Source organism: Dromiciops gliroides, chromosome 1, assembly GCF_019393635.1.
Source record: "Dromiciops gliroides isolate mDroGli1 chromosome 1, mDroGli1.pri, whole genome shotgun sequence".
NCBI classification, from domain to species: Eukaryota; Metazoa; Chordata; class Mammalia; order Microbiotheria; family Microbiotheriidae; genus Dromiciops; species Dromiciops gliroides.
The window spans coordinates 334,297,403-334,311,521 of record NC_057861.1 but is presented as its reverse complement, the minus strand read 5'-3'; the positions used below and the strand labels follow the sequence as shown (position 1 = coordinate 334,311,521).

At 40.8% G+C, this 14,119-nt stretch overlaps 1 protein-coding gene across 5 annotated transcripts in view; it reads left to right on the top strand.

Annotated features, from left to right (window-relative positions):
* The first annotated feature begins 241 nt into the window (after positions 1-241).
* FHOD3 (formin homology 2 domain containing 3) overlaps positions 242-14,119 on the top strand; it is a 712,282-nt gene continuing 698,404 nt past the window's right edge. For 2 of the 5 annotated variants that reach the window (XM_043977896.1, XM_043977898.1), the window contains exon 1: positions 242-935. In XM_043977896.1, the coding sequence (XP_043833831.1) occupies positions 771-935 (165 nt within the window). In that variant the 5' untranslated portion in view covers positions 242-770. The remainder of the gene's footprint in view (positions 936-14,119) is intronic. The other 3 variants (XM_043977897.1, XM_043977899.1, XM_043977900.1) reach the window with 3 other exon arrangements.

Here is a 14,119-nt window from a genome sequence, read left to right as displayed (position 1 = left end):
CAGCGCTTGCTTTGTGTGCCACACAGGACTCGGCGCGTAGTAGGCGCTCAGGCCCCACTCGCTGCCTTGCTCGGTTAGCGGGGGGCCGAGCCGGGCAGTCCGGCTGGCGGGCAGCCAGGCGGGCTCCGCGGGCCCACTGGAGGGCGTCGGCGAGCCTGTCTTTGGAGCTCGGGCTCCGTGGGACCGGCTCCAGCCAGGCTTGGGGCTTTTCTTTCACCAGGCAGCCTGGTCAGAGCCTGGGTTTCCCATTTTGGTGCAGTGGATTGCGGGCTCGCCGCCGCCCCCGCTGCTGCTCCCGCCGCTGCTCTTTCTCCCTCTTCTCCTTTCGCTGTCCTTCTGCCCCTCTCACCCAGGTCGGGACCACCCCGTGCACCCCACGCCCGACCAGCAGCGGCCGCCGCCGCCGCCTCGGGTGCCCCGAGAGAGAAAAGGGCAGCTCGCCCCTCCCCCGCTCCCGCCCCCAGTCCTGGACTCGTGGAGTCTGGAGCGGCGGCAGGAGCTGGCGGGAGGAGGGGACTCCTCCGCCAGTCCGTGCCTTTCTTTTAGCGCTGCGAGTCCGGCTTCTGCTGCGGCGGCTGCAGAGCCCGAGCCTGAGCCCGGGCGGGAAGCGGGGGAAGGCGGCGGCACGTCCCCGAGCTGCCCGCCGAGCGCTGGGGACTTTGGGGCAGCGCTGGGGGCCTGGACGGACCGACCCTGTGCCCTTGGGGCTATTCTAACTTAGGGGGGCTTGCCTCCTCCTGGCCCGGCTCAGCTTCTTGCATGGATACATCATGGCTACGCTTGTCTGCAGGGTGCAGTTCCTAGATGATACCGACCCTTTCAACAGCACCAACTTTCCCGAGCCTAGCCGGCCTCCGCTGTACACTTTCCGGGAGGACATCGCCCTCGTTACCCAACTAGCTGGGATTCACCGATTGCTCCGGGCACCCCACAAGGTAGATACGAAGGGAAAGCTATGCAAACCACCCGCGGGGGCAGGGGTGGGACAGGACCCGGGGGGGTTGTGTGGACCTGAGAGAGGTGGGGGGAGTACCCGGGTGGGTTTTGAGGGTTGGAAACTTTTTCTACGACTAAGGTGCACAATATTCTTTTAATGAGCCGGGGGAGGGGGGGGGGGAACAAACGCGGCGGGGTGCTGCTGCGGCATAGAGGTTAGAAACCTCCAGTGTGGTGGGATGGTGAATGAGAAAGCTGCTTCCTTAGTGGCCTCACTTGAGTCTGCCTTGCAGGTTGAGGACCTCGGAATGCCCCAGGGTTAGCTTTCCTGAAGATGCTGGGCTCCTGTTCTGGGGGTGATGGGGGATGGGAGCTCCAGAGCAGGTGCTTCTCTAACCTCTGGAAGGGATTTCGAAAGTTCCCCCTTGGGATCGGGCGTTGGATTTTAAAGTGATCTGACTCCGGCCTTGGGCTGTGATGAGCGTAGCTCCCCATGTCCGTTAGGTCGACTCAGAGTGAGAAGCACCGTCTGCCCATGTGGGGGCTAATGATGGAGGAGTGCGTGGACATAACTCACTAGTCACTTTGAAAGTGGTTCTCGCTATCGTTCCTGGGAGAGAGAGGCAGCGAAGGGGGAGGGGGTGAATGGGTAGAAGAAGATGGGCAGTGAGAGATTAAAGGGAAAACAACGGGCGTTTATTTCACTTAAAAGTAGTGCCATAATCTAATATATGCAGCTCCAGTCCATCCAGAGGAATCAGTCAAATGTTGGTGTGTGTGAAGCCGGCCATCAAGTTTGCTTCCTCTGATACACTTCTGTTTAAATATACTGCAGTAATAGTCCCAAAGAGTGAACAAGCATCAGAATAGACTGCCTGGATCCACGCCTCTGTCATTTGCTGGACTATTTCTATTTTCTTCAGAGGAAAAACAGGCCATCAGTGGGCACTGGGCCTTTTTAGGGACTATCAGTTGTTGGGGGGTGGGGTGGGATGAGGTGGAGCATACACAAAGACTCTTGGCCTCTAAGCCAGAAACAAGTGTCCCCTGGGAAGAATAGCTTTGCAGTCCAAAAGATAGAGGTGTTTTTTTTTTTAAATTATATCCTGAAAGACAGACTTTTTTTTTTTTTTGTAAAATGTTGCTCGCAGAAAAAGGCTATAGATTGAATAAAATAAGCTGAGTGGAACTGACTTCCACTTAGAATTACTGAACGTAACTTGAAAAAAAAAAAGACTTCAGAAACCCATTTCTGCAGGGATACATATCAGACCTTTTAGATGATTCATTTCCTTGGGGTTAAACATTTATAAATATTTTAGAAAGATAACCTGACTTCCAAAGAAACAATGATTTTGGAGGGGTATTCTTTAGGTTCCTATATTACATTTACCTGTCTCAAATAGAAGGGAGACAATACATGGAGACTTCTGGACTTTGGTAGTGGTGTTTTTGTTACTCTGTTAGGATGTCAGTGATTCTGTTCTTTAATAAGTAATCCTTCTTAAGGAATGAGGAATTAGAAGAGTTCAGTCTATTCTCTTTATAGGTCCATTTGTAGACAGTTAATTTAGTAGGTTGACATAAATGAGTGTGTAGATGAGAGATGGCTTTTAAAGTCCATCCAGCCCTAAATCTATGCTCCTATAATCATATGTGTGTATATATATATATACATATATATATGTGTATGTATTTTGTGGATTTTGCTTACTAGAATTAATTTGGCAAGTGGATTTCCCCCCCATAATCTGCTAACCATTAAAAGGGGACTTTAGGAAGAGCTTCATCTTTCTGACCTAAAGAACTATAATTTTTAAATTAAGAGTTTAGGGGAAATAGATCTATGTAGTGGGTTGTCATAGGTATAATAGTCTGATTGAATCATCCTGGATCTCAGCCTACAGTTCCAGTGATTTTGAGGACCCCTCTAGGGAAACCTTGAAGGAAATCATTAGTCTTCTCAATTTATAGGGCAATGTAGGTACTTTATATAAACACAGTATTCTTAGTTGACTTTATGTACTTAAGCAACCTCTTCAAGAGACAGAATTGGAAATCAGATTGGCTCCTCTGGCTCTCTCAGCTTCCCTGAATTGTCCAGAGTTGAACAGAACCAGCTGATATGCCAGAGACTCCTGACCCCTTGGCCTGAGTGACAAACACCCATGGCCTTAGGACCTGCTTTCAGACTCCAAGGTAGACCCCTACAGCTTACTTTAACCCCAAATTTACATAGAAAACCTTTCCTGCAGGGAAAGGCTGAAGAAGGGTCTATAAGCTTATGTCAAATGATTAGCTGGTCTTTTTTTTTTTGGCAAGCTGAAGTCTTTATAACCATAATCCATGAAAATATTCACTAAGATGGACTCCTCAAATGAAAAATCTTTAATATAAGTTATGTTTTTTGCATGGATATAAATGCTTATATGATTATTTCTATTCCATAGCTAGAAATATCCAAGTTACATGGTACCTGTGACTATTTTTCCCATGTTGATTTAGACTAAACAACCAATTCTATGAACTAGTTCTTTTAGAAAACAGAATCCATCGTATAGTATGCACACAGTAATATTTTGCATAGTGGCTAATGGCTATCAGCAAATTATTAGGTTGTACCTGTGTTAGTAAAAGAGCACTTCCATTAACTGTGTGACCTTGGGGAAGTCACTGTTGCTCTCTGGATTTCAGTTTCCTCATCTGTAAAGTGAAAGAGATGGTCTAGATGATCTTAAAATTTTTTTTTTAATAATCAACATTTTTGTTTATAGTTTTGGGTTCCAATCTTTATCATTCTTCCGATCCTTTCCCTCCCCCCTCCCTGAGGCGGCAAACAATCAGATATGGGTTATATATGTATCATTATGCAAAACATTACCACATTTGTCATTTTGTACAAGGAAATGATCAAAAGAAAAAAATGAAAGAAAGTGAAAAATAGCATGCTTCAGTCTGTTCCATCAATATCAGTTCCTTCTTTGGAGATGGAGAGTATGTTTCATCAATAGGCCTTTGGGATTGTCTTGGATCATTGTATTGTTGTGAATAGTCAGATCTTTAAATTTCTGATTCTGTTGTTTTCCTTTCCATCTCATTGTTTGACAGATGGATGCAATCTTCACTAGAGGCTCTTATTATATTACAATGGTATTTGCTCTGCAAAATGCTTTTGGTTATGTTTATTCTTGAGTCTTAGGGGAAATTGGCCTTAAAATACAATAAAAAACACAATAAAAAGTGATTAGATTTAGGACAAAAGTATCAACATACATCAAAAGTTAGGTTATATCTGTTACTGGGACAAGATTTGAATACAGGTCTTCTCTTCCTTGCTGCACTCTGAATTACAGCATGCTGTTTCCCTCAACATAGGTACCACTATGTAAAGCCTGATTTATTCACTACTACTTTAAAAGTTTTAAAGAATACATTATAATTATTTTTTAGCAAAAACTATCAAGTTACCCTGTTTAGGTTATAATTCATAAAAGAAATGTTTCCTTTGATGGTGGGATTTTTTAATAAAGCAAAAGCAATATATAAAAAGTTATCACAGAAAGGAGTAAAATAAGGTCCATTGTCAAATGGGAAGTGTGATTTTTTCATGTAGGTAGTGATTGAACATATCCCAAATCTTTCCTAATTTACCTATGCAATCTTATTTCCAAGTGCTAACACCCACTCTCCACTTTGCTTAGGCTCAGACCCTAAGAACATAGCACTCTAGTTCCTGTCTCCAGGGGTTTGCTTTTGTTGTTCCCATCTGAAATGTCATTCCCTCCACCTACTCAATCAATCAATTAGTCAAATCTAATGCAATCACCAGGGTCCAGTTTGAGGGTAACTTCTTCTATAAAGCTTCCTCTGGCTACTCTATCCCTCATTTATCTCCCTCTGAACTCCTAAGCACTTAGAATCATTCCTAAGCAATTTCACACCTAATCATACAGTCTCCTGTTGTTTGCTCTTGTTTCATGTGGCTATGTCTTTTGCTTCCGAGTAGATTGTATGTACCTCGAGGCAAAGACCATATCCTGTGTTTCTCACAGGGTTAAGTATAGTGTTGGGTATATAGAAACGCACAGGTGGAAGTTAGTACAGTAAGATTAATGCATCCGCTTTAGTTTAATGAGCTTCCATCTTTCCTTTCTAAAATTTCCTTACAAGAGAAGTCTCTCTCACACAATTTCTCTCTTAAGTCTTTTAAAGGAATGTGAGATTCATAGCAAATTTGACATGTCCATTGTGTCACACAGAGTCTTAGGATTTTTACAAAAAGACCGAGCCTCCCTATCTGGCTTGGAAGTGCAGAGACTATTGTCCCTCCTTAGGCAACATAGGGACTAACTGAGCTCAAGAGATCTACCTGGCTAAGCCTCTCCAGGAGCTGGGATAACAGGTGTGTAACACCATTACTAATATGTCTGCTTGGCTGAAAACATTTATTCCTGAGGATTGAGAGAATGCTCAAGCAAAGAGTTTGAACTGCTTCTCTGCTATATCTTGTTCAGCTACTTACAGTGCCATGCTAATGAGGCCATTATCATGGTTTCCAATCCAATGAATAGCCTTTAATGTGTATATGCAATATGAGGTTACCCGGAATAGTGTCATTCTTTGATAGCACCATTAATACATTATATCCCAACCTCCCTCTATAGTCATAAGTTCCTGATCGAATACTGTTAAGCTGATTCTCTGTTTCAAGCATTGTTCATATAGAAATAACTTCACTACATAATATCATTTTATCTAGCTTACTGGTTTTGTGGAACCAATTAATAATGGAGGGCATACTTGTACACCCTTAAGCCCCAGAAGGGTGAGGTTGCATAATGGATAGTGAGCTAGACTTGGAATCAGGAAGACCAGGATTTCAGTCATGCCACAGTTTCTTCCTAACTCTGTGACTGTGGCCAAGTCACTTAACCTCTTTGGGATTAATTTTCCTCATCTGTCATATGGTTATAATAATAACACTGACCTCACGGGATTGTTGTGAGGATCAAACAAGATAATGTATATATAGCATTTTGCAAACCTTAAAGGGCTGTATAAATGTCAGCTATTATTAGATGCAGCTTGGTGTAGGGGATGGGTTCTTTGCCTTTCTTGTGTCTGGACCCCTTGGGTAGTCTGATGAAGCCTGTGAACCCCTCCTTGGACTATGTTTTAAAATGCATAAAATTAAAAAAAGTAGTATCATAAAGGAAATGAAAGGTGAGTGAAAATAGAGTTGCATTTGTCCCATCCAGGTTGATAGGTACCCCTGAAATTGATCCCACAGGCTCGTTAGGGGTGTGTGGACCCCAGGTTAAGAACCCCTTCTGTAGAGAATGGAGTTCTGGACTTGGAGTCAGGAAGGCTTGAGTTTGACTCTCCTCAGTGCTTACAAATTATGTGACCCTGGTTAAATAACTATCTCTGAGCTTTAGTTTCCTTATCTCTAAATTGAGCATAATAATAGCTACCTTATGGGACTGTTGTAAGGATTAAAAAAGATAATGTATGTAAAATGCTGTGTGTAACCTTAAAATGCTAGAGAAATGTGAGCCATTTATTATTATTAAACCTAGTCAGACATCTTGCAGATACATGTGATATTGATCTCAGGGATGAATGGATATGAGAATGTGGCTAAATCAACTCACTACTCCTGGAAAATAATGATTTCCATATGGTGGGTCTGGTTTGTCATTTTTGTATACAAACAGCATATTATTGTGAGCCAGACAGTTGCACCGAGGGCTTTCTTTGGTCAGACATGAAGTAGCAAATATGCTCTCCTTAGAAACCCGATTACTTGATCTCAACCTCTGTAAAAAGCTACTATGCTATACTCTACATCCACACCTAGGAATCATAAAGACTTAAAAAACACTGGTTGTCAGTGGTGGCAGGCTTGAAACTGATTAACGTGCTGGGGCCAACTGAAAGACCTCTGGCTCCCCCTTCCACCCCTCTCCATTGTTGGCTTGTGTATCCAAAGACAGAACTTCTTGAATAGTGTGGATTTTTCTGTCATCTGAAAGAGGACAGACGTCAGTTCCCGAAACTACTGGTAATGGGGGGCACCCTTCCCCTTTGCTTCTCTTCTTTATTGACTGTGACAGGCTTAAAAATTACCATCGCTGGCCATTATCTTACATGTTTTAACTTAAAGTTTACTCCAAGTCAACACCACTGAATGTAGTTTTTTTTTTGATCAAATTAACCAATGGTTTGTCTATTTTGTTGTTTTTTCATAAAATTAGCTTTTAGTTTTATTTATTAATTCAGTGTTTTTCTTACTTTCAATTTTATTAAACTCTGATTCTAAATGTAGTTTTTAATTCATGTGGAAGGTTTTCAGGCTTTTGGGGGTATTCTTTTTGGGAAGAAATTTAGAGATTTTTGCTTTCTGTTTCACTGTGGGAATGTTTTTCAACCTTGCTTTATGCTAAAAAACAAAAAAGAAAAAGAAAAATATCCCAAAAGATAGAATGTGAAAAAAGTTACATTTTAGTTAAAGTTCATTTTGAGATATCACTTAGCATTAAAATTTCTACTGTATGTGGTATGTGTATGTGTATGTGTAATCAATATGGCTAAGGTCAGTCAACCATCAGTAAATTTATTGACTATGCCTGGCACTCATCCTTTTGTGCTCACCTTGATGGTCCAGTACTCATTAGGGTGTTAAAAAATTAGCCTGGGGAATAAGAGCCAGTCAAAGTATAAAGCTGTCTTTGCCAGGCTTTATAAACAGTTCGAAAAGCTTACCTAATGAAGACAGCAACCTCTAATTAAAGAAATAACCTAGCAAGTTGGGAATTCAACTGCCAAGATAACCTTCTTCTATTAACTAGTCATAGATAGATTTAGCTATTATATATTATATAATAATCTAGTATAGACAATCTATTATGTTAGCTATTATATATATATAGTTTTTGTTTTTGTTTTTTTGCAGGGCAATGGGGTTTAAGTGACTTGCCCAGGGTCACACAGCTAGTAAGTGTCTGAGGCTGGGTTTGAACTCAGGTCCTCCTGAATCCAAGGCTAGTGCCTTATCCATTGCGCCACCTAGCTGCCCCCAGCTATTATATATTATATAATAATCTATTACATATAATCTATTATGTTAGCTATTATATGTTATATTATGGAATTTTATCACCAATATATAGTACATACACAAACTTTTATTGTCAAACTAAGACTTAAGATATCCCTACATTATCATGTGGGCAAGTAAGTGGTACAATGGATAGAGTACTGGGCCTGCAGTCAGGAAGACTCATCTTCTTGAGTTCAAATATGGCCTCAGACACTTACTGGCTGTGTGGCTTTGAGCACAGGGCAAGTCACTTAACCCTGTGTTCCTCAGTTTCCTCATTTGTCAAATGAGCTGGAGAAGGAAATGGCAAACCACTTCAGTATCTTGGACAGCTAGGTGGCACAATGGATAGCACCGGCCCTGGATTCAAGAGGACCTGAGTTCAAACCTTACTTCAGACACTTGACACTTATTATCTGTGTGACCTTGGGCAAGTTACTTAACCTTCATTGCCCCGCAAAAAAACAAACAAAACCCCCCAAAACTCTAAATGGGGCCACAAAAAATTGAACACAGCAGAAAGGACTGAACAACAACCACTGTACACACACACACACACACACACACACACACACACACATACACATACACATATGCATACACATATACAGTACTTCATACTTTACAGTGTCACAATGGATACTCATTTGTCCTTATATTTTTTAATGAAACAACAGCAAAAATAAATAGAACTGAGTTTTATTCCATGAAGATCTGGCTTTCAAGTTTCTGTTGGCATATTAACAGAGGAGAGAATTTTCTTATGATTCACTATTTCTTTCTCTCTTCATTTCTCTCTGTATTTTGCCTATGCTACAGTGACATTCTACCTTTTAGAGGGAAAAATCAGAGAGAGATAGATTTCAATTCAACATAAAGTTCCCAATATCTAAAGCAATTTAAAAATGCAGTTTTCTTGTCATTTTATCCCTATCCCCTATCCTTTCATTTTACAGATGAGGAAATTGAGGCCAGAGAGGAAAAGTGACTTGCCTATGGTAAGATGAGTGATCAAAATATTCTAACTATGTATGGTTCAGCAGCCTGCCTCTCACCCTAAGGAGGAGGGTGGGTGATAAATGTTTGAGGAGAGCATGGAATGAATTCAGGAAAATGAGGGGTAAAGAATTCAAGCCAAAGTTAAAAAGCATAACAGTTAGGAGTATAGCTCATTACTAGAAAGAAAGGGGTCAGGGATTGTTGGAGAGAGAATATTTAGCGTGATTTAATACAACAGGGATCAGTTAAAGGAGCTGTGAGAGAGAAGGATGAGAGAGAAAAAAGAGCATCTTAGAATCCTAGAGATAATTTAGTATAACCTCTTACATGCATCCGGCATCCCTTCTGCAGCATCCCAAGAGATTCAGCCTCTGGTTTAACAGAGCTATTGGAAGCCCACAAGTTAAAGAGTCAGCCTATTTCTTTTTTCAGTAACTCTAGTTAGGAACACCCTCCTTTAGTTTCTAGTTAGGAACAGCTGGAATCTGCCTTCCTGACCTTACCCTACAAAGGTGGAATCTTATTCCTCTAACAACCAAACTGGGAGCAGGAAAGGAAGTCTCTAAGCATCAGTGTGACCTGGTATGAAAAGATGGAAATAGAAGATTAGAGTAGGAATCATGAAGATCTTAGTTTAAATGTTACCTCATGCCCTAGTTGTATGACTTAAACCACTTAACCTTTCAGCCTTAGTTTCCTTATTTGTAAAAATGGGGATAATAATAGAACCCTACCTCATAGGGTTCTTGCGAGGATTAAATGAAATAACATATGTAAAGCACTTTGTAAACCTTCAAGTAATTATAGCAATATTAGCTTACAATTTGTGAGTTGATATACTCATATATTGTAGTAAAACGTGTTACTTTTTATGATGAACTTAGTTTTATGTAAGAAATCATTGAATGTGGATTTGGGACTATTGGTAATACAAATATACATTAATATAAAAATAATAGTAGCTTGTCAACTATGCCTTTTAATTTCCTTTATTGATATGATATTGCCCACATATATGTGTATACATTTTTGTATAGTCAGTATTTTTGCTACTTTTCCAATTTTGCTTTCTTCACTTTGCATTTCTTCATGTGTCTTTTCCATATTTCTTAATAGTTGCTCTGTCATTTTAATGGTACTGTAGTTTTCCAACACAATGATGTCTTCTCCTTCTTCTCCTTTTTTTCTGGGGCAATGGGGGTTAAGTGACTTGCCCAGGGTCACACAGCTAGTAAGTGTCAAGTGTCTGAGGCTGGATTTGAACTCAGGTCCTCCTGAATCCAGGGCTGGTGCTTTATCCACTGCACCACCTAGCTGCCCCACAATGATGTCTTCTAGTGGGTTTAGACAGTCCCTAGTCATTGGACATTGAGGTGTTTTCTGGGTTTTTGTTTTTACAGATAATGCAATTTTAAACATCTTGGCACACAGCACTTTTTAAAAAAAAATTTTTTTTTTTGCAGGGCAATGAGGGTTAAGTGACTTGTCCAGGGTCACACAGCTAGTAAGTGTCAAGTGTCTGAGACTGGATTTGAACTCAAGTCCTCCTGAATCCAGGGCTGGTGCTTTATCTACTGGGCCACCTAGCTGCCCCCGGCACACAGTATTTTTTATTAATTACAGCTTTGGGGAATGTTTCTAATATTGGTATGTTTGGATCAATGGGTAACATAAGTTTTATAACTGCAACAAATTTAAGCTGTGTGTATTCACATTAACCTGTGTGTGCTGAACTGCAGAGAAGATCTGAATTTGAATCCCTCCTTATACACTTCTAGGTTATTTGACTCTAGGCAACTCTAAACATTATGCCTGTGGATTTTGGGGTGGCAGGAGAGAAGAAAGATTCTACTGGCTGTTAGAGAAGCTGCAGCTAGTGAAGACCAGGAAGGATGGATTGGGGGGTGAGGTTTAGGGAAGAATATTCTTTTCAACCCTGATCAGTGGCCAGATGGAGGGAACCTGAGCAGAAGACAAGACAGAAGACCTCCTGACTTCGGTGCTACAACCCCTTTTAAATCATGGTTAAAGAGTCTCAGAGTTGGAAGAGAAGAGACCTCAGAGGCCATGCAACCCAACCTGTGATCTTAACAAGAATCCCCTCTCTGTCTTATTTTGCAAATGATCTTCCAGTCATTGCTTGAAGATTTTAAGTGAGGGGCTCAGTTATCAAGGCAACTATTCCACTTTTTGAGTCCCCTTTGCAACCTTTATCCATCACATCAAGTTCTGTCTTCTGGGGTTAAGAACAACAAATCTCATCTCTCTTCCATGCAACATCTCTTCTTGCATAAGGTGCTGATTCCATAGTCAAGTGAATCATGTTATTTGAAGTGTTGTGAATTCCATCAGACACACTGATGAGGAAACTGAGGTTGAGAATTGTCAGATGGCTTCAATTTTCCATGATATTTTTGATTTTAATAATTTTAATGAAATGTAGATACTACTGAAGGATATCAAGATATGCCTTGAGTTAGATTTGTGGTTGAGTCTGCCGTATTGAACTGTAATGGTAGTCAACAGTTTTTCAGTGGTTATAGAAATATAATATATTTCTATAGTTTTAAAAATTTTATACCATAAGTAGTTTTATTAAGTGAAGTCCTTAGTCTATAGAATTAGTAGTACATACTTTATTCCCTTTAGCACAATTTATTTTGTATATTTGAAATATTGGTGTTAAAGAATCCAGTTTTGATCTCATTTTTAATTTGTTTTTCACTTTGTTGTAGTATATATTAAATTTTTCCCAAATTAAGGGAAAGAGAAAGGAACAAGCATTAATTAAATACCTACTATGTGCCAGGAACTCCACTAAGTGCTTTAAAATATTATCTCATTTGGTATTCACAACAACCTTGGAAGGTGAGACCCATTTTATAGTTGAGAAAATTGAGGAAAGCAGAAAGTTATTTGTTGAGGTCTCACAGCTAGGTAGTATCTGATGCTGGATTCTCCAGTCTTCCTGATTCGGGGCCCTAGCCACTGCACTACCTAATTGGCTCTAAAGCATGTTATAAGATGACTCTCATCTTATATTGTATTGAGGATGTAATTATATAAATGCAATCAGTGAATCGATGTTTATTGAATACCTGACCTATGCAAGACACACTGTGCCATGTGTCAGATATGAAAAATTTCTGTTTCTAATGAGCTCTATTGTTGAGTTGGAGAGACATGGCATAGATATATTAAAAGTTAAATAACAATGCAAGACAGCAATATAAGAAATGTTACAAGTCAGTACATGAATAATTTTGAAATACTGCCATAAATACTACATTGAAAGAAGAAAGTGATTACCGTGAACTAAAGTGGTCTGGCAAGACTTCCTGGAGGAGTCAGGGCCTGAACTAGGCCTCAAAAATGGAGAGGATTTGGGAACATATAAAAGAGGTAGACAAGGCACTCCAGGAAGGGAATAGTGTAAGGAATGGAGGAAGGAAGGGACAATATAAGACTTGTTTGAGGCATGCTATGTCTGGAGTTGGAAGAAATCTCAAAAAGGAGAATCACAGAATTTGAAAGGTTGGAAGGGACCTCAGTAGCCATCAAGTCCAAACAATACATGAAAAGAATCTCTAATATGACACATCTGACTAGTAGTCATCTTTTTGTTGTTCATACATTTCATTCATGTCTGACTGTGATTCCATTTGGGGTTTTCTTAGCAAAGATACCGAAGTGGTTTGCCATTTCCTTTTCCAGCTCATTTGACAGATAAGGAACTGAGGCAACCAGGGTTAAGTGACTTGTCCAGGGTCACATAGCTAGTAAGTGTCTGAGGTCAAATTTGAACTCAGGTCTTCCTGACTCCAGGACCAGGACTCTATGCATTATGGGGCCACCTTGCTGCCCCCAGTGGTCATCTAGAGCTCAGCTCTTAAACCGTGTATCCAGACCCCATATGGGGTACTGTAACTGAATGTGGGGGCTGTGAAAAATTGTAAAAGGTTATGTATACCTATTTTATATACCTTTATATCTGGGGTCATGTAAAAATTACTCAGGTGAAAAGGGGCCATGAGTGGAAAAAGTTTAAGAAACCCAGCTCTAGAGAGTGTCTATTGGAAGACCTCCAAGGAGAGGAAGCTCACGGCCATCTTTCAAGTTAGGTAATTCTATTTTTGCATAACTCTAATTGTTGAGACTTTTTCCCCTTGACATCAAGTCTAAATGGCTTCTTTGCAATTTCCACCCTTTGCTCCTGGATCTGCCCTCGGGGGCTTTGACAGAACAATTTAATCTTTCTTCCATATGACAGTCCTTCAAATACTGGAACATAGTTATAGTGGCTCCCCTGAGTCTTCTCTTCTTCAGGTTAGATATTCCTGGTTCCTTTAATTAATGCTGGTGTGACATAGACTCAAGGATCTTCATCATCCTGGTTGCTCTCTTCTGGACACTATCCAGGCTTCTCAGTGTCCTTAAATGCGCTCAGATGGGGTCTGATAAGGGCAGAGCACACTGGTACTGACATCTCAGTGTTCCTGGAAGCTATGTCCCTCGGTGGAGCCCAAGATCACATGAACTTCTTTAGTTGCTACATCACACTGCTAGATAGGTTGGAATTAGCTTCTGGATGACATTAGATACCAGGATAAGGAGTTTGGACTTCATTCTGTAGGCTAAGGGGAGCCAGGAAAGGGTGTTGAGTAGTGACATGATGAAGGTACTATTTTAGGATGTTTAATCTGACAATTGAGTGTAGGAGGGATTGTAAGAGGGAGTGACTGTAAGGAGGAAGTCTATTAATTAGAGTTTGTAAGTAGCCTAAATATGATGCAGTATGTGAGTAGTGCTAAGAGTGGAAAGGTTCAAGTAGAAGGGGAACTTCTCCATACTCCTCCAAGGGACCCGAGAGATGATTTGAGGGGTATGGGACTATGGCATCAGTCCTGGATCTGGATTCAAATTCTCTCTATGTCAATATAATCTTGGGCAAATCAGTCACTCTTGGCCTCAGTTTTCTCATCTGTAAATCAAGGGGTAACTCTGCCATGTAATTTGATGAGGGAGGCAAGACTCAAAGGCAAATCCCAGGTTGGACAAGTAGAATGTTGCTGTGGTTAACAA